The following is a 23,826-nucleotide window of genomic DNA, read 5'->3' on the forward strand; positions in this document are numbered from 1 at the left end:
ACCAGCCAGCCATCTAGTCAGCCATCCATCCATCTAGCCAGCCAGTCATCCAGCCAGCCATCTAGTCAGTCAGCCAGCCATCCATCCATCCATCCATGCATCCAGCCATCCATCCATCCATCCATCCATCCATCCACCCACCCACTGTATTCCGGTGTGGCTAAAGCATTATCTGCGGAGCTTCGCTACGGTGTTCCCTAAACGTTCCGACATCCCTACCAAACCACCGCCACTTCCCACTGGGAAATTGAAAATGCTGCAGTCGCTGCGGGCAACAAGATTTATCTACTTACAATACACACCTACTGAGATAGTCAGAGAGAGGGGAGAGAGCGAGAGAGAAATTCAATGTCCCCAATGACATGAATGTGTGCAAAACAAAATAGTTTTTAGATGTGTGAGATTATGTGCAAAATAAATCAGCATTGTTTTTTGCCTTTTATATTACACAAATTAATTTCATACCGGACGACTTCTGCTTTTGCCTGCATCTCCCCCCTCCCCCACCCTCTCATGTATCTCTCCTTTCTCTTCAATCCGTCAGTTCTTTCTTTCTCTTTTTCTCTCTCGCTCCCTCCTGCATTCCCCCTCTCCCTCCCTCCAGACTGCTGGGGTAGTGGGTTGTTGTCGAGGGCGTCAGGCGAGCGAGCGACACACTTGCGCTCCGTCAACCGTCTGTCTTTAATGAGAGACACAGAAAGACCCAAGGGACACAGCCCTGACTCGCACACGCACGCAATCTGCAACCACATGCAATCTGTAAGACTACGGAAAAAAGTTGAGTTACAAGAGAAAAAGGATAATTATAGAACATGTTTGTGCCTTTGTTTACTGGCAAACACAGTAGAAAAACAGTAGAAGAAGGAGATACATGTAAAGATGCTGAGAGAGAGAGCATGATGAGAGAGAGAGGGAGGGAGAGAGATATAGAATAGAGAGAGAGAGAGAGAGAGAGAGAGAGAGAGAGAGAGAGAGAGAGAGAGAGAGAGAGAGAGAGAGAGAGAGAGAGAGAGAGAGAGAGAGAGAGAGAGAGAGAGAGAGAGAGAGAGAGAGAGAGAGAGAGAGAGAAAGAGGGGATTGAGAGAGGGAGATAGAGAATAGAGATATATAGAGGGGGGAGCAAAAGAGGGAGGATAGAGAAAAGGAGAAATAGAGAGAGAAATAGAGGGAGGATAGAGAGGGAGAGTATAAGATAGGGGGGAGGGAGGAGAGAGAGAGGAGGGGGAGAGATAGAGAGAGGTGGGAGAGATAGAGAAATGAGGGAGAGAGACAGAGGAAAGAGAGAGGTGGGGAGAGATAGAGAGAGAAAGGAGGGAGAGAAAGAGAGAGGAGGGGAGAGAGAGAGAGAAGAGATTGTGTCCTGGACTCCCCTCTCCCTCTGGTGTTCACCTGGTTACTCATCCATTACATAGAGCACAGTACATGACTGACTGACAGAGAGAGAGAGAGAGGGGGGGGGGGAAATAGGAGGGAGAGAGAGGTATAGAAAGGAGGATGAGCGAGGCAGAAACAGTGGTTCACGCGCACATGCATCAACACACAGCTTCCATTCTAAGGCATTAGTGTAAATGGGCAGGTAATGAATGTCGCGGTGGGATAATTGTCATTGATGGTCATTAGATTCACCCTTCAGCACACGCGCGCACGCGCGCACACACACACACACACACACACACACACACACACACACACACACACACACACACACACACACACACACACACACACACACACACACACACACACACACACACACACACACACACACACACACAGTTAGAATATGCAGCATGGCAGAGACATAACTAAGCTGTAATTGCTGAAGTGTATCAATTAATGTGAACAGGAGCGTGCACTGACCCCTGGTCACTCATTATTACTGAGATAGAGATAGAGATAGAGAGATAAAGATATGCGTATATAATAAAATAAGTAATATGAGTATTATTTTATTAATAAGATGACTATCTTTTTATACAGTATGTGAGTATTTCACCCCAGTTCCACTAACTAATGACAGGGAGGTTCCAGTGATGCCAAGGACACTTTCCCGACGGTCTAGGTTCTTTAGAATTAGGGTGACTGGTGCCACCTTCATGTCAGCGGGGACAGAGCCAGTGGACAGGGAAGAGTTGATGATGTCTACCATGAGAGGACAGAGGGCAGGCAGGCAGGCAGGCAGTGTGTGAGTGAATGAGTGAATGGGTGAATGGGTGAATGTTGATTGATTGAAACCTTTATTTATACTCAGGTGAGCTCTGAGGTGAGGCCACCTCATTTACAGAACTGCTGAGTGTACAACAAGATAAAACAACAAAACAATGTGCAGTGCAATCAGTTAAAAACAGTTACAACATGAATCATATAGAAATGAAATCAGAAGCGGCGGTCAGGTGGCGTAGCGGAGATTGCGTTAGTCACCAACCCCGGAGCGGCTGGATTCGCCTGTTCGAATCCAGCTCACAGCTCCGGGGTTGTCACCAGCTTGGCTGGCCGTTCACACTAATACAATTGGCAGTATTAGAGGGTGGGAGAAGCTGGCGGGGTGGGTCCGGGTCGTTGTAAACAGCGACTCCTACAGTTCGGTCGGGGCGCCTGCTGAGCGCGGATAGGATCTGAGGGCGGTAGTGTGATCCTTCCACGCGTTACACGCTCTCAGTGAGAGTCCGCGCTGCCAGGTGAAAAGAAGCGGTTGATTGGCTAGACGTGTGTCGGAGGAAGCACGTGATAGCCTCCACTCTCCCAGACCGACTGTGGGGGGTAAGTGCGCAGCGACCAGGAAGGGGATTGGGAATTGGCATAACGACTAACATTGGGATGGGAGAAAATCGGAGGAAAAAGGAGGGGGAAAAAGATAAAAAAAATAAAAAAATAAATGAAATCAGACGTTTAAATAAAAGAACTTCCAACTTTAACTTTGTTTGAATGTCATTCCAGGACTTTGGGGCTGCATAAGAGAATGCTGTCCTGCCGAGTCCTGTACTAGTCCGTGGTACTTTAAATGTGATCCAGTTACTAGATCGTGTTTGATGGGCTGGAGCATTTCTCTCCAACAGGGCAGCTATATACGGTGGCTGTTTGCCGGTCAATGCCTTGAAAATGTACAAGAGCCAATGATAGTCTCGCCGAGCTGCCAGGAATGGCCAACCATCCTTACTGTAAAGGATACAATGGTGTGTATCATACCTATCTCCAGTAATAAATCTAAGTGCAGATTGGTACACAGAGTCCAAGGGTTTCAGGGTGAAAGCTGAAGCATGACGATAAATGACATCTCCATAATCAAGAACAGATACAAATATTGACTCAACAACTCTTTTCCGACAGAATTGAGGGAATCTTGAGCGATTTCTGTACAGAAAGCCAACCTTTTGGCACAGCTTAGACGCAAATTTCTTAGTATGAAATTTAAAAGGTACATTTTGTATCTATTCACAGGCCCAGATATTTATATTCCGTGACTCTGCTCATTTGTGTACCATTTAGTGATGATATCTGTAAACTATTGTAATCTTTGGAAAATATCATGAATTTTGTTTTATTAGAACTGAGAACAAGCTTAAGTTGATCATGATGTAGGGCATCTTGCAAAGCAATAAAAGAGAGCTGCAAGTTTTCATACAATAGATAACCGCCATACAATAGATAACCATGTCATCAACATATAAATGGGCTTGACAGGATCGATTTAAAGATGATCAAATATTGTTTATGTAGATTGTGAAGAGGACAGGGCCCAGCACCGAACCATGTGGAACTCCCTTGCCTATGGATAGAAACTCAGACCGGACATGGCCAGCTCTCACACACTGACGCCTGGATGTTAAATAGTCATGAAACCAGCTAAGGTTATTGTCATCCAGACCAATACTAGTTAGTCTATGCAGTAGAGAGAGTGATCGACTGTATCGAAGGCCTTCGAAAGGTCTATGAAAAGTGCTGCGCAATGTTTTTTATTATCCAAGGCTGAGCTAATATCGTTCACAACCAATGTAATTGCAGAGGTTGTACTATGCTGGGCTCTGAAACCAGACTGATGAGGACTAAGCACGGAGTTAATTGAAAGAAAATATTTGAACTGAGTGACTCCAATACTTTTGCCAAACAGGGCAGCCTAGAGATGGGTCTATATAGTTATATATATATTTTTTTCACTTTTTCTCCCCATTTTCTATTTTTCTCCCATCCCAATTTCGTATATCAAATTCTTCCCTCCCCTGTCTTGAACGTTGCTAGACTATGCCTCCCACAGGTCGGTTGTAGTGAGGACAGAAGCCTTGCATCACGTGTCCCCTCTGGTACACGAGGTGGCAGCCTGTCACATCTTTTCACCGCAGCAGCTCGAACTCTCAGTGGCGAGGAGTAACGCGTGGGAGGCTCACGCTGCCCCCGCTACTTCCTGCTTCCGTCGTCACCAAACCGACCTGTAGGAGTCGCTGTCCACAACGTCAAATCCCCACCCACCGGCTTTCCCACCCTCTAACACTTGCCAATTGTGTAGTAATGTGAGGAACTAAATTGTAAAGCACTTTGGATAAAATATCTATATAAATGCACCATTTACTCACATCAAGGAAGTGTCCCGTCATGCCACAGCGGTGACAGTTCTTGTGCCAGTAGGATTTCTCAGAGCATGACTTGAACAGGTGGCCCGGCAGGCCGCAGTTATTGCAGTGTTTATGGGGACAGGCAATCGCCTGGTGGCCCGGGATACCACACACGAAGCAGCACGGCTCCTTCTACACACACACACACAAAAACAAAATAGTAAGAGAGTGTCAGATACAAATCATCGACATTGATTCCATTGATAAGACATTTATGCAGTATCTGAGTGTGTGTGTGTGTGTGTGTGTTAGGGCTGAGCCCAAACGTAGCCCAAACGTTCGGACCTTCGTTCGTTACGTAGGCACTCAAATCTTAACTCATTCCCCGCCAACAACGAGTTTACTCGTTATTGGGAGCCAACACTTGAACGCCAACAACGAGTATACTCGTTATTTGATTTTTGTATTCATTATTCATCCAGGGACCTTGGTGTTACCATAGGCCATAGGGAATGAGTCTGAGTTCGCCAAAGTGCAATACCGGCCGCATCCAGCTAGACGGCGGTATCGAGCACCCTTTGCAACCTTGTATCTTGGCCTGTGTAATGGCCAAATGTCTCCGGTTTCACTTTTCCTTGTCGGGCGAATGGAGCGGTTCTCCCGGTTCCATTGAAGTGCGTCAAATATCCCCGATCCATATGTTGTGGGCCAAATGGACATCGGATGTACCAGATGGCGATCAAACTATTGGAATATTATTTCTGGAATACTCCCGATCACAGGTAAGGACTATCTGACAATTCTGGCTTGATCATGCAATGTTTTTATACCGATCGGGGCGGTTAAGCGTTTTTAGTGTTCAATACGAATGCCGTTACTGCCAATCAAATAATCAGAAACGACCCCCCCTTTCATGCATTCATGATGGAACATAATAACAATGATATAGATTTGATTTGCGAATAATAGAGTGTACAGGCAGGAAACGGCATCGCTTAGAGTAGGATTCACGCTATAACACAGCCTTTCGGGAATTACCCCAGACCACGCTATAACGATACTTATATTCACCACGGTATAACACGGGAACGTATGGATGGAAAAATGTATTCTTTTTCACATATTGAACGATAGATAGGTGATGTCAAATGGGCCATAGTATTGTATCCATAGCTATAATATAGAATATAGTTATAGCTCTACAAACAAGGTGACGCACTCCTATCTTTTTTTCAATTTTAAAGTTTTCGTTTTTAATTAATTCATTAAATTATTGTACACGAAAAATATATATCAGAATATGATATATATCAGAATATCACAGTACTATGTTGTGTTTACAATCATTTGAAAGTCACAAAAGTCACGCACAAACACAGACACAACAGTCTAGTCGAGATGAGGAGGGGTCACCGTCCGTCATACATTATCAGGAAATGAATCAATCATGCAAAAAGAAAATAGAGACTCACTCACACTAATCAGTCTTATTTTATAATACAACATTTCCGAATGGACGTTTGGATTAAACCAAGTGTATGCAGTGATGCTGAACTTTCCCAGCGGAACACAAGTTACTTAACGTTACACAGGTATGTTATGCACGTTTAGCTTGCTAACGTTAAGATAGCAGGAGCCATCGGCCAACAAAGATGTTGTTTCAACAAATGGATTCACAAAATGGATTACCATCCAAACGTTATTGAAACCTCCTGTGACCAGTAAGTAGGTACTACTACTTTTAATAAATATTTTTGACCGCAGCAATATGCGCATATGTTCTACGTTATATGCGTAAATGTGCCTAAAATCAAGACTCGACAGTACTGAACCAGAAAAACTATTTAGGAGCAAATATTTTGCATGATTAAAAAGGAAGGTTCGAACGTTCATTAGGAAAACCCTGCCAAAGTTCAAAAGTGTGTGTGTGTGTGTGTGTGTGTGTGTGTGTGTGTGTGTGTGTGTGTGTGTGTGTGTGTGTGTGTGTGTGTGTGTGTGTGTTACCTGTGGTGAAGTACAGTTCTTAGAGAGGTGTCCAGTCTTGTTGCAGTTCCTACAGGTGACGTTCTTGTCAGTGTAATATCTGTTGGAAAGCGCACGTACTGGCGGCCTGGACCCTCTATCTCTGTCTCTGTTATAGATGAGAGCCTGAAACACAAACAAGTACTGTTACCTCTCATGTATACTACACAAGTACTGTTACCTCTCATGCATACTACACAAGTACTGTTACCTCTCATGCATACTACACAAGTACTGTTACCTCTCATGTATACTACACAAGTACTGTTACCTCTCATGCATACTACACAAGTAATGTTACCTCTCATGCATACTACACAAGTACTGTTACCTCTCATGTATACTACACAAGTACTGTTACCTCTCATGCATACTACACAAGTACTGTTACCTCTCATGCATACTACACAAGTACTGTTACCTCTCATGTATACTACACAAGTACTGTTACCTCTCATGCATACTACACAAGTACTGTTACCTCTCATGCATACTACACAAGTACTGTTACCTCTCATGCATACTACACAAGTACTGTTACCTCTCATGCATACTACACAAGTACTGTTACCTCTCATGCATACTACACAAGTACTGTTACCTCTCATGCATACTACACAAGTACTGTTACCTCTCATGCATACTACACAAGTACTGTTACCTCTCATGCATACTACACAAGTACTGTTACCTCTCATGCATACTACACAAGTACTGTTACCTCTCATGTAATCTACACACGTAGTGTTACTTCACACATACTACACAAGTACTGTTACCTCTCATGTAATCTACACACGTAGTGTTACTTCACACATACTACACAAGTACTGTTACTGTACCTCACATGCATACTACACAAGTACTGTTACCTCTCATGCATACTACACAAATTTCTCCTTTAAGTAACATGGCTGTGTCAAGTGTTGTAACCACACCAACACCGATGATACCACTTCATTATTAAAAAATAAGCATGTTTCCAATAATCAGAATCCGTATCGGCCGATACAGGTTGGAATAAATCTAGATATTGGCATCAGGTTCGCTGCATACCGACTTGTATCAAAATGAAAATAGATCTTTGCGTCTTTCCCTCCACTGAATAATTATTTCACATTTTCATTTTACACTCTATAGGCCTAAACATCTTTTGCGGAAGACAGGTATAATTGACCCATCTCAAACCCTGCCCTCTTTTCTTGATCCTCCAATAACAAGCGTGTTTGACCGAGGGAAGCAACAGTTGCGATGAAGAGATACAGTAGGTCACTTCACACTTGTAGTAAAAGGCTGGGCCAGAGTTGCATCCGTTACTGTCCTCATGACTGACCAGACAGGCCCAACCAGAGACCAGATGGGATTGATAAAGGATTATGATTGACACCTACCTCTCTGTCCTTGGTAGAAACTGACCAGCGTCTCTCTGCAGCAGCATCATCCCCTGGAAAAGAAAGACAGAAGCCACTTTAGTATAAAAAAAAACTGTTTAATTACAATGATGAAAGTTAATTTAATCAGATAAATAGCACAAAAATACTTTTCTCTGAGGCAGATACAGAAGATTTTGACTGAAACATTGAAAACCAAAGAGCTATAATTCATATTAGGCACAAGACTGAATGAATAAACCCACTACAGCTTGTAATACAATGACATCAGAAGAAAAAAGAGCAAATGAAGAAGAACCCAGATCCCTGAGGAGAAGATAGATTCCTTTCTCACACACACACACACAGACCAGCACATCTGTATGAGAGTGGCACTAAAAGCACCCTGAGGGAGACACTGTATTCTCCTCAGGCCCATGGAACTGTAACTGACATCTACAACCCCCCCCCGACACACACACACTCTCTCTTCTCTTCTGTCTCTCTCACACACACACACACACACACACACACACTACATTATGCGCCGATACACATAGCATGCACACTCCCACTCTCCACCACACCACACCACACACACACACGAGCCATGCGATTAGCTGCGTGATAGTCTTTAGCCTTTGGACAAACACAAACACAGCCTTGAGCCATAATCAAATATTACTCCCCCCCCCACACACTCCTTCCCTACCTCTCTCTTTCTGGCCCTTATCACTATTCCACTCAAATCTCCATCCATCCCCTCCCTCCTCCTCCTCCTCCATCCTTCACCTGTGTTTCCATATTACCCCTCTTTTTATTCCTGGGACTGCGGAGGAGGTTCGCGCCTCTGTTCCTCAGTCAAACACATTACTGTCTGTGGCTGCTGTTTGGACAGTTTCTCTACGTTACGACCTTCACCTTGTGAGCACTCTAAAAACACACGCACACAATATACTGTACACACACACACATAATATATTATACTGTACACATACGGACACACACACACAATATACTGTGTGTACACACACACACACACATTATATATACTGTACACAAACACATAATACTGTACTACACACACACACAGACTGACATGGTTAAGTTGTGGCTAGCTGTTGTGCTACATGGACCAAAACACTTTTTTCCTCAATGAATCTGCCGTTCAATGAGTGGAGAGTGAGAGCTGTTGCGGACAGAGTGGACATAGTTATAGAATAAAATAGAATAGAAGTACGTTATTGATCCCGAGGGAAATTCAGCAATTATTACTATTGATACGGACAGACACGCTGAAATTTTGGCTAACCGAGTTGTGCTACACATGGACCCAAACAGTGCAGACAGAGTGGAGGAGGTAATGTAACGTTAATGTAAAAATGGTAATTGTGACTTTTTTGATTGACAATAAGACTTAAGCATCAGGTATAGGGAGGTGTAGTGGTTACGTGATAGTTGTTTCCCGCACGGTCCACCCCTCTTGAAATCGCAATGTATTTCCAATGGACACATTTCTAAATCCTCTCGTTTAAAACAAATGGTGTACCTTTCGTGTGTATTCATCCACAATCTATAGCTCAACATATAATAATAATTGTAACATTAAATTTGCAATTAATCGTAAAAGTAGCAAAATAACGTTTATGTTTTCGTTCACTGAGGAACTACACTTCACTCTGTCAATGGCTGTGACGTGTATTAGGCGACAGCACTGAAAGTGTAGTTATTTTTTAACGACAAATTAAACAACCTTATAACTAGGGATGGGTACCGAATTCGGTACTTTTGAGGTACCGAACCGAAACACGTCGGTACTACCGAGTATCGATTCAAGTGAGATACCAAAAAAAATAAAATAAAAAAAAATCCTTTTTTCTTTTCATGTCAACGTTCACACGCACAATATATGCTTACCTAGGATTTGACTTGATTCAACAACAAAGCAGTCGGAGCAATGGCAAGCCGAAAACTGTCGAAATTGTAGTTATTTGAAGTTTGGATTTTTTTTAGACTAAAGTACCGAAAAAAGGTACCGTTGGGTACCGGTATCGATTCACAGGTACCGGTACCGTATCGGTTCAAATGTGAAAGGTACCCATCCCTACTTATAACTAACTTTATTTCAACCAAAAATGCTTAAACAATAATGTTAGTGATAGAAGGGAACTCATTTTGTGCAAAAATGGAAAGCTTGCCAATGTTCATGAGGCAGAATTATTACAATAGCCGATAATACATTTCCCCAATAATAAACCCCTATACAGGTGGACCGCGCAGGAAACTAAAGTGACGTCAGACACTACACCTCCCTATAACGATATTCCAATAGGCTCAATAAACACAGGTGATATTTTACCGTAATTTATCCAAGACATCAAAATCTTCCTGGACACATGGACCAGCACCAGTTCTAGCGGAAACCCTGGTATACACACAATATACTATACACAAAATATACTGTATACACACAATTATACTGTATACACACAATATAGTCAGGGCTGTACGTTAACCTTTTTTATGCACATAGCACTGGTGCTACAGAGGTTGATAGTTTTGTAGCACAGACCAAAAACTTGTAGCATGAGTATAAATGTCTCTAAAATCTCTAAAAACAACCACAAGTAGTGCAGTTCATCACTAAAACAGGTATGTGACTGGGAGAGGACATGCATGTTGCATACAGGACACACAAAAATCAAACCTTAACAAGAAACAACTGTATACACATGTTCAATCAAATTCAAGTTGATACGTTACGCTTAATTTGGGGGTTTGGCTCATTTCTTTACATTGATTTAAGACCCCTTTGATTTAAATACCTCTTGATTTTGTACGGATGGGCATCGATTTTCTAATATTTAAATAGTTATTCAATTACAAAAGATCGAATAGTTTATGAGACTATCGTTTTGTCTTAAAGAATATATATATTATTTTCCCTAGTTTTTACCAGCACCTACATTGTGCAGTTGAAAGGGGACCTCTATTAATTGTTACACCGCTGAATGGCATGCTGAATACAACTTGCTAGCTAGCGAGGTAGCCGTACAACTGGGAGAAGCTCCATCGCGACATTCAAGAACAGAAAAGAAAGACGAAGAAAGAGAGCCCGGGGGTGTAACACTCGGAATGAATGCTTTTGTTCCTGGAAATAATGGCTGGGATAATACAGTAGGCTGTATTATCTAACTCTAGCTGTTGGCAATGACAGCAGCCAGCTAGTATGCTTGTTTGATTATTTCACGTTTGCTATGAAGTAAAAACAAAATCATATGTTATGTATCTATCACACTGTAGTGTACAAACACACAATATACTGAATACACATGACACAATACACAGATACACGTCACACATACAATTATACTATACACCCACAATACACTGTACACACACAATATACAGTACACGCACACAAACATTGGGCTGCACAATGGACCGATCGACCTCCTATTAGTAAATTATTATTAATCTTTCCTCTGGCTCTTGATGGTAACCAGGTCAACCTTCATGAGAGAGACACCCATCATTAGCAGAAAGCACACGGCTACTGGAAGCCGTTCACAAACCCCAAACAGCAAGATACCCCTGGTTATTCCTCTAGAAGAAGCTCTATGGCTATGCACTGAGGTACTAATGTACACAATACAAAAGACAGGCCTATTTCACATCTGCAATTAGGCATCAGAAAATAGAAAAGCAAACTATTAGGTGGGGTGCCAGGGTCAGACCCTGGTGACGGGAGACAGTAAGGAGAGACAGGAAACACAAAAGAGATATACTATGTAGAGACAAGACAGCATGAAGTGGGATTCAAAGGAGGCAATATGTACAGTTTCTTAGTGCGAGTAGACAGACACTGCTGAACACAAAACTACTGCCGTTCAAAATTTATCTGGGCTGTATTTGTGTTACTACTACAGCACATGGCAGGCTAGTCTCTGGAAGGGCATGGTCATATTTCTGACATTCTCACAGGAACAACATGTCCTTGTGTTTTTATTTATTTATTTCTGTCAACTCTCTTGTGTCCCAACAAGCCTTTGCAGCAAATGATTAAGTCCATGCTAAATTAGGTGATCTTTAGTGGATGGTACATGGTGAGGATAATTCTGCTCTTGCTATTTAATATATATGTGTGTGTGTCTGTGTGCCTGTGTGCGTGTGTGTGTGTGTGTGTGTCTGTGTGTGTGTGTGTGTGTGTGTGTGTGTGTGTGTGTGAGGCAGTTAGCTGCTAGAGTTAGCCTGGTATGGAGACCAGGGGGCCCCTGCAGGTGTGGCAGTTTGTCGTTGTCACCCACTGATCTGACTGGGGGGCCTCAGTGTGTGTGTGTGTGTGTGTGTGTGCGTGCAGTTGGGTGAGTTACACACAGTGACCCGTGTCGTGTCCAGTCAATGGGTGGCTTGAAAGAGGGAACGAGTGATAAGGGAGAGAGAGAGCGTGTATGTGTGTGTGTGTGTGTGTGTGTGTGTGCACGTCTGAGGCGGCATTAGTGACTCAACGAAAGTCATTCCCAAAGCGTCTCCCAGGGGGACTCCCCAAATAAAGAGCAGGAAGCTTTCCCTTAATCTGAGGGCCCCCGATCACACACACACACACACACACACACAGGGCGAACCTCTTTGTCACGGCCCAGAAATCAAACACACGGGGTCGGTGGAGAGGAGGGAGGGAGGGAAGAGAGGAGGCAAAGATGGGGGCAGTTGTCTGGGGGGGGGGGGGGGGGGGGGCATATGCAAATAAACCTCGAGATCCTGTTCAAAACCAACCGTCAGGGTCACTGCATCGAGGGTTCAACAGATCTGAGGAGAGCCTGGATTGGAATAAGCCCCCTGCAATGGCTTCGTGTAGCAGTTGTACGGTCATGGCTAGAGGGAAGCCGCATTTAGCTGAACTGGTATTGCTAGCGTTATACATCTTCAACAAATCTATTACGACAAAAATATATATATATATATTTTTTTATCTCTATTTTTAGGTTAACACTTTGGCTGCCATGGGTTAAATTCATTATCAACCGTAGGTTGCCGGCTCTATTTGTCTATAGAGAAAGTCCCCTTCTTTGCAGGGCTATAACTTTTTTAATTCTATTGCTACATTGCCATTATTAGGGCCCATTCAAAGTCCTATATGTATTGTTCATTGTGTAGCAACGTTAAACTTTTTCATTCACATATTCATAGTAAAGTATGGTCTAATGTATAAGTATGTTTTCATCTCTTTCTGCAGCTTTCTCCAGAACGTGATCTATAGCCCCAAATACATTATATTGATGATGCAATACAGTTTTATGGCAATCAGCGCGATATAAAAAATTCCAACTAGACGTACTTCTAGAAGTTACTACACGTCATCTGATGGGCTAGGGGGCGTTTATAATTCCGTGGGCAGCGTTATACCAATCATCTAATGTGGGTCAAATGTTGATAATAGCAGTTAGTATTGAAGACGGTAACTTTACACGCTAAAACTCACCCCAGTCTCCGCGCGCCGTTTGGGCGATCATCGTAGAGTAGAAATTTTATCATTATGGGATGTAGATTTACCCGGTCCATCTCCAGCTTGTATAATGGTATATACGTCCAAATCATGTTGTTTATCGAGTTATTGGCAATCGATCGCTATGTAGTGTGTCGAGATCGAGTCCCGGGACCTATTAGCGAGTGCCCGGAAGTAATACGGCCGTCCAGCACAACCTCTACGGCACTTCCTGTTAAGCGATTGCGCCGATCGGCCACCAGATGGCGCTCCTGAACCGCCAGCGGAGGGGACATATGAATCCGATCCCAGATTTTTGAAATATTGATATTAAAGACGCTGTAAGGCGTCTTCGGCAACTTGAGCATGGCCGGGAATGACGTGTTTAGGCGTTTCCCGGCACCCAAAGTGTTAAGGTGAGCCTGGCTGGATCCCAGCTGTACATGTACCGCTACGCTTTGCTTGCTTCCTATCACAACAAATTAACATAGACCGAAATTAACTTTAGATCTCCGGGGCAACGGTACGTCATGGAATTTTATTCTACTTACTCAGAAGCATTTTATATATTACCCAAACAGAAACTCTGGGCCACCGATTTACCCTGAAAGTTGTTGAAATGGTCCAACTTCTCAAAGTTTCAATGGAGAGTCTGTCTGTTTCCTGGGGGCTGACATCTTTATCAGAACGTATGGTCCTTTTCACTCCACAGACCATGATGATGAGTTCAATGAAATGCAGATACCGCCATGTTGATTACAACTATCCAGGTTCGACAGATCTAACACGGAATCATCCCCAACGGCCATCTTTCATGTACAAGTGACATCTATTACAAAAGGAATGCAAGAGTGGAGGAGATGAAATGCAGTTCTAGCGAGTTTTCCATTACAGAAAACAGTGCATTTGTTGTTAAGTTCTGAGAGAACTGTCCCTCTAGCTTTAACCATAGTATTGCATGCCTGAATTGAAGCTTTATCGCTAGTGTTCCAGGTTCTTGTTATTCTAAGGACCTGGCTACATTGACGCATTACAAAACGGAGATAAACCAGAGGGAAGGTATTGCTGTCCGTTGAGTTGGTCTTTAATCAGAACCTAGCGAACGTAATCGAACATAAACAAACATTAAAGTTTAATCGACACACATCAGCCATATCCTGTAGGTGAGTGTAACTCGCCCGACCATCCACCAGGCGGCGGTATTGAGCAGTCGTTGCCGTCACCTATAGGGTCCAGCTGCAGCGTTGCGGGTGTATATATGAATTATGAATGCCATGGCGAAAAAATGAAATATTGATCTCAGTCTGGTGCTCAACGCATGGCGGCCAATAACGCTGTACAGCGTTTTTGGCGGAGAAAGTGTTAAAGAGAGGCAGAGTTGATTTTGCAAAAGAAATATATAATTGAATTTTATTTTCATATTCGAATCCCATGCCCAAGTATTTAAGACAGCGCTAGCGAATGTAATAGCGTGTTTGCAGAGACAACGGACAGTGGCGTTATCAGTCGAGTTCGAAAGGTTCACCCGCTCCCAAATTTTCCGTCCGTCAAAACGGACACAAATCCGGTGGAGACGGACATATCACCAGCCCTGTCCAACGAACGCATAACTCCTCACTGATGGATCATTAAAATCAGCCGTCGCCGGACAGACACAAAGGATCAGTGCAGCCGGGGCCCTGAGTCCACGGGCCAGGCCTCTGTCTGGAAGTCACATTATCACATCACTGTGTCCACTGGGGAATACCAAGGTAACGCAAGAGGGAGACGAGAGAGAAGCTGAAGGAGGGAAAGAGCGATGGCGACAGATGCTACCTGTCGGTCTCGTAGGTACCCTAATTAATAGAAGACGAGAGAGAGCCAGAGAGGAGGAGGAGGAGGAGATGCCAGTTTGTCAGAGCTGGCAGAACAGAACAAAAACAGAGGAACTGTGTGTGTGTGTGTGTGTGTGTGAGTGTGAGTGTGAGTGTGAGTGTGTGTGTGTGTGTGTGTGTGTGTGTGTGTGTGTGTGTGTGTGTGTACGCTGTGCGTCTGTCCCCTCTACCGATGAGAACAGAACGGGAGTGTACGTGTGGCTAATGAACCATAAACACCCGGCTCTCCTGGGGTGACACACACACACACAAACAAACAGATACACACACATACATATACACGTATACAGAAATACACACACACAGTAGGAGTGGTAGGGAATATGGGGGGACTATGAACAAAAACCTTCTCAGGGGAAGACAGCCAGACAGGGTGGTTGAAGTCTGATAACCCAACCAAGAGACGGAGAACATCAACACACGGCATGGCAGTCTCCCTTGGCAACCAGCCTCAAGTGTAACCATTTACCAGTTGCCTGGGACGTGTGTGTGTGTGCGTGTGTGTGTGTGTGTGTGTGTGTGTGTGTGTGTGCGCGCGCGCGCGCGTGTGTGGAAGTTATCTACCAGCCTTACACCCCCCTGGCCCAGTAACATCAATGCCTTGGTGTCGCCTGCCCCGCTCCTCTCTCTCTCTTCTCAGTCTCAACGCTTAAACAGGCATCCCAAGCCAGCCCGCCCATTGTACCACGCTGTTGACTGCGCTCATTAACACACACACACACACACACACAATTACTCTCTCTCTCTCTCGCTCTCCCTCACTCTCACACAGACGCACACACACACGCACGCACGCACACACACGTGCACAATGGGAGCGGAAGAAGGGCCTGCCCTCCCAAACGGAGGTTATGTTTGATAGTGAAACGACACGGCCGGATTAGCAACATTATACATGACAATGGTGAGGGTGGGCGGTTGTGTGTGTGTGTGTGTGTGTGTGTGTGTGTGTGTGTGTGTGTGTGTGTGTGTGTGTGTGTGTGTGTGTGTGTGTGTGTACGTGCAAGAGTGTTCCCTTTGTGACATCACCCTTGCGCTATAGCCTGGCCCTCTGCAAGGTTAAACACCAAAAGGGTGACTTAAGTCACCCAAACACACCCATATGCATTGCACGCCTGCACACACACACACACACACAATTGAAAGTTGAAACTGAGGGCGTAAAACAGAATAGTAAAAGGGAGCGAACGAAGAGAGTGAGATGGACAAGAACAGTGAGAGGAGGAAGAGAGAGAGGAGGAAGAGAGAGAGTGGGAAAAGGGAGACAGGGGTGGATAAGAATGTGTGTGCGTGTGTGGGGGTGATTGGGAGATACCAAGAGACACACCAAACGGCGAAGCGGCCGAGAAGAGCAGCCAGTTTCCTTTGGACAGTTCATACCAGCCACGCCACACCACTGAGCTCCATGGCCGGCTCACAATCTTTCAGCAATAATTTAACCGCCGGGTCTATTTTCTCCACGAGCGCCTCTACGTGTGATTGGAGCAGAGGAGCAGAATCTCTTGTGCGGAGAAATGGCTTCTGGTGTGAACAGCCAGGCTCCTGCTCACTCCAGAAACGACACTTCATAGTGTGTCCCTGGCCTAAGGCGTATAGATAATCTCCATACACATACATGCGCACGCAGACATGGGCAGAGTCTGGACCAAACGGGCGAGGAGCGGGTCCACAACCAGGTCAAGATGAGAACACAGAGTCTGGAACAAACAGGCGAGGAGCAGGTCCACAGCCAGGTCAAGATGAGAACACAGAGTCTGGATCAAACAGGCGAGGAGCAGGTCCACAGCCAGGTCAAGATGAGAACACAGAGTCTGGAACAAACAGGCGAGGAGCAGGTCCACAGCCAGGTCGAGATGAGAACACAGAGTCTGGATCAAACAGGCGAGGAGCGGGTCCACAACCAGGTCAAGATGAGAACACAGAGTCTGGAACAAACAGGCGAGGAGCAGGTCCACAACCAGGTCGAGATGAGAACACAGAGTCTGGAACAAACAGGCGAGGAACAGGTCCACAACCAGGTCAAGATGAGAACACAGAGTCTGGAACAAACAGGCGAGGAACAGGTCCACAACCAGGTCAAGATGAGAACACAGAGTCTGGAACAAACAGGCGAGGAACAGGTCCACAACCAGGTCAAGATGAGAACACAGAGTCTGGAACAAACAGGCGAGGAGCAGGTCCACAACCAGGTCAAGATGAGAACACAGAGTCTGGAACAAACAGGCGAGGAGCGGGTCCACAACCAACACAGAGTCTGGAACAAACAGGCGAGGAACAGGTCCACAACCAGGTCAAGATGAGAACACAGAGTCTGGAACAAACAGGCGAGGAACAGGTCCACAGCCAGGTCAAGGTGAGAACACAGAGTCTGGACCAAACAGGCGAGGAGCAGGTCCACAGCCAGGTCAAGATGAGAACACAGTCTCACTGACCACGTTCTCCATAGCCCATGACACCGCAGCCACAATGGGAGGTGGGCAGGACAGCCGGGCCGGCCGCGGTACAGACAGCACCTCTGGGAAATCCTGCGCTGGCGCTCGGCAGGACAGCCTCGTTCTACTCAACTGCCTCGGCTGCCGGCCAGGGCTCGGACTCTCTGCTCCAGTCTGCCGGCGAGGGCTCGGACTCTCGGCTCCAGTCTGCCGGCGAGGGCTCGGACTCTCGGCTCCAGTCTGCTGGCGAGGGCTCGGACTCTCGGCTCCAGTCTGCTGGCGAGGGCTCGACTCTCGGCTCCAGTCTGCTGGCGAGGGCTTGACTCTCGGCTCCAGTCTGCCGGCGAGGGCTCGACTCTCTGCTCCAGTTTGCTGGCGAGGGCTCGGACTCTCGGCTCCAGTCTGCTGGCGAGGGCTCGACTCTCGGCTCCAGTCTGCTGGCGAGGGCTTGACTCTCGGCTCCAGTCTGCTGGCGAGGGCTCGGACTCTCGGCTCCAGTCTGCTGGCGAGGGCTCGACTCTCGGCTCCAGTCTGCTGGCGAGGGCTTGACTCTCGGCTCCAGTCTGCCGGCGAGGGCTCGACTCTCTGCTCCAGTCTGCTGGCGAGGGCTCGGACTCTCGGCGCCAGTCTGCTGGCGAGGGCTCGGACTCTCGGCTCCAGTCTGCTGGCGAGGGCTCGGACTCTCTGCGCCAGTCTGCTGGCGAGGGCTCGGACTCTCGGCTCCAGTCTGCTGGCGAGGGCTCGGACTCTCGGCTCCAGTCTGCTGGCGAGGGCTCGACTCTCGGCTCCAGTCTGCGGCGGAAGTAGCCGAATGCTGGGAAATGGGTGGAGGAGTAGCGGCTAGATCCGAAGGGCCGCTGGACAGCTGGCGCATAACAGCTGCTAGTGGCGTCCAGTCGCCACCCCTAGGGGAAGAACTGCGCACGGCTGCTGTGCAATTCTGTCTTCTGCTGGGTCCATGTGTGGTCTAGTTGTTATGTAATGGTTGTGGACCCAAGTGTAGAGATGAAGGAGGCAGAGGCAGGTAACCGGGGAAAACCAACAGGCTGGTAGTTTAATGACGACAGACAGGATACAGGTAACAGAAACAGACGACGGGACACTGATTCTCTAGGGACGTGGACTTAAATACACAAGGGGGAAAACAATGACTAATAAACAACAGCTGGGGGTGAGTGATTACTGATGACGTCCAGCTGGTGAAGGACTGGGACAGGAACGCACATGAGACCTACTGAGGACATCTCCTGGGTCTACAAGGTAAAACACAAGTAGAGGGAGAGACACTATGGAGAGAGACAAGAGGCAGAGAGACAAGAGGGAGAGAGAGCAGAACAGGAGCAGGAACAGGCGCTGGAAGTCACAACCGTGACAATTATAGATTAAAGCAGCACATTTCATTTGGCTTCATTTCATGCTCTTTCTTTGCCTATCTTCACTGATCTCTCTGTTAGAGAGAGAAAGAGAGAGCAAGAAAGATAGAGAGTAGGGAACACTGTGCACTCGTGCACAGAGACACATACACACTAGAGACACTTAATCAAACTATGCAAGTGAATTAAAGGTCCCATATTGTAGAAAGGGAGATTTCCATTTCCTTTTTGATTATAATGCAGGTTTAGGTGCTACAAAAATACTGTGACAGTATCAAAGCGCTCGGTCCACAGAGAAATCCATGCAACCCGTATTCAGAAACTGTGCCTTTAAACGAGCTGTTTGGATTTCCGTAAGTTTGTGATTTCACATTTACATTGTCATTTAGCTGACGCTTTTATCCAAATCGACTTACAAGTTCTGTACGACAAGTCATCAGGAAGGGCACAACTCTATCAGCTGAGTAACAATGTTCATCAAAGATGAACAAGATGTCACAACTACATGCTCGTTGCATGTCGGGCCTCAGAACGGCCAACTGTCCAACCTTGTATGCGGAGAAAAACACAGAGCAGTTATTCCATTGCGGAGCAAGCAAGCTATAAGACATTAATGGTATCAGAGCCTTAAAGACAATATTAATTTGCCTTAAAGACACAGACACAAAGCAGCCTGTTCTCTGTAGAGCTCCAGAAGGAAACTTAATGTAAAATTGAGATGGTTTTCGGTACTTAAAACCACAGGAAATATCTTCTTATGGATATCAAGACTTCAAATAAAACACAAGAAAAGTGTAAAAGATGAGCCCTTTAAGGTAAAGGGGTTTTACTGGTGGTGTTAAAGTGGTGATTGCGGCTAGGCTGATGTGATGCTGCTCCATCATAGTTGCTTTTCCTCTAAAAACATATGGTATGTAATTGATTCACATTCACATGGCGGGGAAAGGAATCCCAACCGGAGCATGACATAAGAGTAAAATGGCCACTGTGTGGATATGGTCAATAGATCTTGTTACCAAACACCAAGGCGGACCGGACCCTCAACCCTCGCCAAATTGCCCACCAAGGCAGTGGCACTGGTAGTAACATACATGTAATAGAGGGTGAAATATTTTCAAAGCCATAATCGGCCAATGTCAGTTGACTGTTTTAAAACTTAATTTCTTTACTATTATCAAAAGATGGCAAGTTGAAACGTTAATTCATAGATAAAGACAGCAGTGGTTGATCACATTCACACACTCCAAGAGTGATTTGGGATCTGGAGAGCTACGGAGCACTTTTTGGGAAAGAGAAGCCCTTATCCATGTTAAATCATTATACCTCTTCACTAGGGCTGGGCGATATAACGATAACGATAATTATCGCGATATATTTTAATAATCGATATCGAAACAGGGCAGTTTTAAAACCAGAGACAGTGGACAGACTTGTCTTTCTTGCCTGCAACTTAAAGTAATGGCTTTGCTTGTCCAAATGACAATACTGACCAAATTGAGATTTCTTGTCCATTTATTTTGTTTGCTTTCTAATTTAAAATACAGTTTGAAACCATCTGTACACAGTAGGCTATGTGTGCTAGCAGAGCTAGACTCCAGTCATGAGTCACGGTGCACATGTGCGGTGGTTTGTCCACCAAAAAAGCACCAAAAGATAGAAAAGAAACTAGCAGAGCCAGAACTGTTCAACTCCCCTGGAGCCACAGCCAGCAGAGAAGCCGGTTTACTTTCACTTTTAAACCAGCTGCAGCCTGAGAACTGGAGTGTGAGGGGATGTAACACTAAAGATGGCGGCAACAACAAAGAATTGCTGCAAAATAAACATACATCTGTTTATAAAAAAAAATATATATATATATATATATATATATTTTTTTTTTAACTTATAACAATTTAGATAATTATCGATATCGAGTGATATGATAACATTATCATATCGTTATCACGATATAATTTTTTGCCATATCGCCCAGCCCTACTTCACCCTCCCATATTTCACCACAACCCCTCTCTGATTCTCCATCGTCCTGACAACCATCGTCCCCCGTCCCCCGTGCCACTTGATGCCACATCCTCCCATTCCTCCTCAACCCCCTTCAACGCCATGTTGGCAGCCGGGGCAAGGCAGGTGCCCAGACCTGTCAATCAAAGCTCTGTCGCCACGCGGCAGCGCCGCGGATACCAATTACCACACAGCAGGGGCGCGGCCTGGCAACCGCACGGCAACCACATGGTCCAATCAGGGTACACAACAACAGGGACCAGAGGAGGCCAAAGAGAGAGTGTGTGTGTGTGTGTGTGTGTGTGTGTGTGTGTGTGTGTGTGTGTGTGTGTGTGTGTGTGTGTGTGTGTGTGTGTGTGTATATACAGTACATGTGTGCGACAAGCACTAGTCAATAAATATGGCTTGAGTCAGGGTGCGTATGTGTACAAAATACGTCTTTGTTGTGTGTGTGTGTGTGTGTGTGTGTGTGTGTGTGTGTGTGTGTGTGTGTGTGTGTGTGTGTGTGTGTGTGTGTGTGTGTGTGTGTTCATATGCTAGTGAACAAATATTATGTCTTGGGTCAGTGCGTGTGTTGGGAGTTTGCCTGTGCTTTGCCAAAGCATGCAAGTGTTTCTGCTGTGAAAGCGAGAAATGATGCTGTCAAAATCCATAGCAGTGCGTTTATCAGAGGTTTTCAGTTAAATATTACAGCTATTCTCTATGTAATTGTTGGTGTCAAGACTACTCTCATCAATCAATATTTTGGATGATCATGCAAATGTAATTATTGGAAATTATTATTGTCAATTCCATTATTTCTTTACTCAATGGACATTTTCCTACCCAGGGTGAGAACCACTAGCTCACTCCAGGTTCAAATGGACAAGTCAAGACATGGATAATCTTCTATTACCTGTGCTGTAGGCCTAATGTGTTCTATACTATAAATTACCTGTGATGTGGGCCTAAATGTGTTATATAAATGGCCTGTGCTGTGGGCCTAAATGTGTTATATAAATGACCTGTGCTGTAGGCCTAAATGCGTTATATAAATGACCTGTGCTGTGGGCCTAAATGTGTTATATAAATGGCCTGTGCTGTGGGCCTAAATGTGTTATATAAATGACCTGTGCTGTAGGCCTAAATGCGTTATATAAATGACCTGTGCTGTGGGCCTAAATGTGTTATATAAATGACCTGTGCTGTGGGCCTAAATGTGTTATATGAATGACCTGTGCTGTGGGCCTAAATGTGTTATATAAATGACCTGTGCTGTGGGCCTAAATGTGTTATATAAATGACCTGTGCTGTGGGCCTAAATGTGTTCTATAAATAAAAAATGTGTGGGCAATGTGGCCACATAAGGAATCGACAAGACTCCTGCTAGATGGGCCTCATGTGCCGTGAACACAAGGGATAAGAGGATTTACATTTCGTGGACATTCCTTGCATCTTATGGAATCAACATGGTTTTCTGATCCTGGCCTTGCCTATGCTATATCAAAAGGAATCTACAAACTTGCCTACTTGCCAATTGCAGCCAGGGTTCTAAATGGTGTACTGTGTGCAGGTGTAATGATGTTAGAAGACAACAAGGTAAATTAAAGTAGACTGAAACGTACTGAGTGTGCGGCCATAGTTACTAGGTGTGGAATGCCTCACAAAAATCACAGTTCAGTTCATATCACAGTTTTGGGGTCACGTTTTTCGGTACGGTACAGTTCAGTGTGAAGAAAAAATGCCATTGCTAATTCAAATAGTATATGGTGAAAAAAATTATAATTGTAGTTTTGACTACCATGCATTAGCTGAAAGCATAAAGAACACATACTTTTATTATCTATTATTATATATGTTATATTATCAATTATGTGTTCATTATAGGTGGCTCTCATAAGGGGTGGTGTAAACAAACGCGCCGTGGGCAGTCTGGTAACTTTGCTCTGAAGTCTATCCCTTGGTGTAGGACTATAGTAGACGTGTTGGATAACTTTGACCATTCTGCCTCGTGTCTGTTCCACGTTTGGAAATGACCTGTTGCTGAAGTGAGAGGAAATATTAACGTTGTGGCTCGACGTTATGCACTGAAAAAATTACAAACGCGACTGCAGTGCATTGGGTTGCATATAGTTTGCTGTAAATAACAACATTAATGATTTTTCTATATTCATTTTGCCCTGCCGGAGTCTAAATGCAGAGGTTGTTTTGTGTAAATACTTTGGGGAGAATAAGTTGTAACTTGTGACCCATGAAATGTTAAATGTACCATGCAGCGAGCATGAATTACTAATGTTAACTGAATTTAGTTTAGATTCAGATTAAACTGGACTTTTGAATAAGTCTTTATTCATTGCACACTTTGACAATGTAGTCGACACACACATGCGATGGGATGAGACAGCGTTAGCGATTTGTTCTGCATGTTTTTCCATTGAGGTTATCCCTTTTTCTGGAGGGGAAACCCTTGCGAGCACGGGGAGAACATGCAAACTCCACACAGAAAGGCCCGGGAGATACCCCACCTGGGTATCTGGCAACACGGCAACCTTGTCCCCAAGCAGGAAACGAACCCGGAACCTTCTTGCTGTGAGGCGACAGTGTTAACCACTACACCACCGTGCCGCTCCATATCGGCTGTAGCCTATTCCTTTGCATGTTGATAGATTATGATCAACTTGGCTTATGATTGATTGATTCATGTCATCTCGTTATTAATCATAATCACATTGACAATTTTGAT

General features: G+C 45.0%; 1 protein-coding gene across 2 annotated transcripts in view; it reads right to left on the reverse strand.

The window, feature by feature from the left end:
* zcchc7 (zinc finger, CCHC domain containing 7) overlaps positions 1-23,826 on the reverse strand; it is a 169,431-nt gene that overhangs the window by 56,779 nt on the left and 88,826 nt on the right. For both annotated transcript variants that reach the window (XM_084318815.1, XM_084318814.1), the window contains exons 4-6: positions 7,961-8,013; positions 6,552-6,695; positions 4,569-4,739 (exon numbers count right to left, since the gene is read on the reverse strand). In XM_084318815.1, the coding sequence (XP_084174941.1) occupies positions 4,569-4,739; positions 6,552-6,695; positions 7,961-8,013 (368 nt within the window). The remainder of the gene's footprint in view (positions 1-4,568; positions 4,740-6,551; positions 6,696-7,960; positions 8,014-23,826) is intronic.

Source organism: Notolepis coatsorum, assembly GCF_963971535.1.
Source record: "Notolepis coatsorum genome assembly, chromosome: 7".
NCBI classification, from domain to species: Eukaryota; Metazoa; Chordata; class Actinopteri; order Aulopiformes; family Paralepididae; genus Notolepis; species Notolepis coatsorum.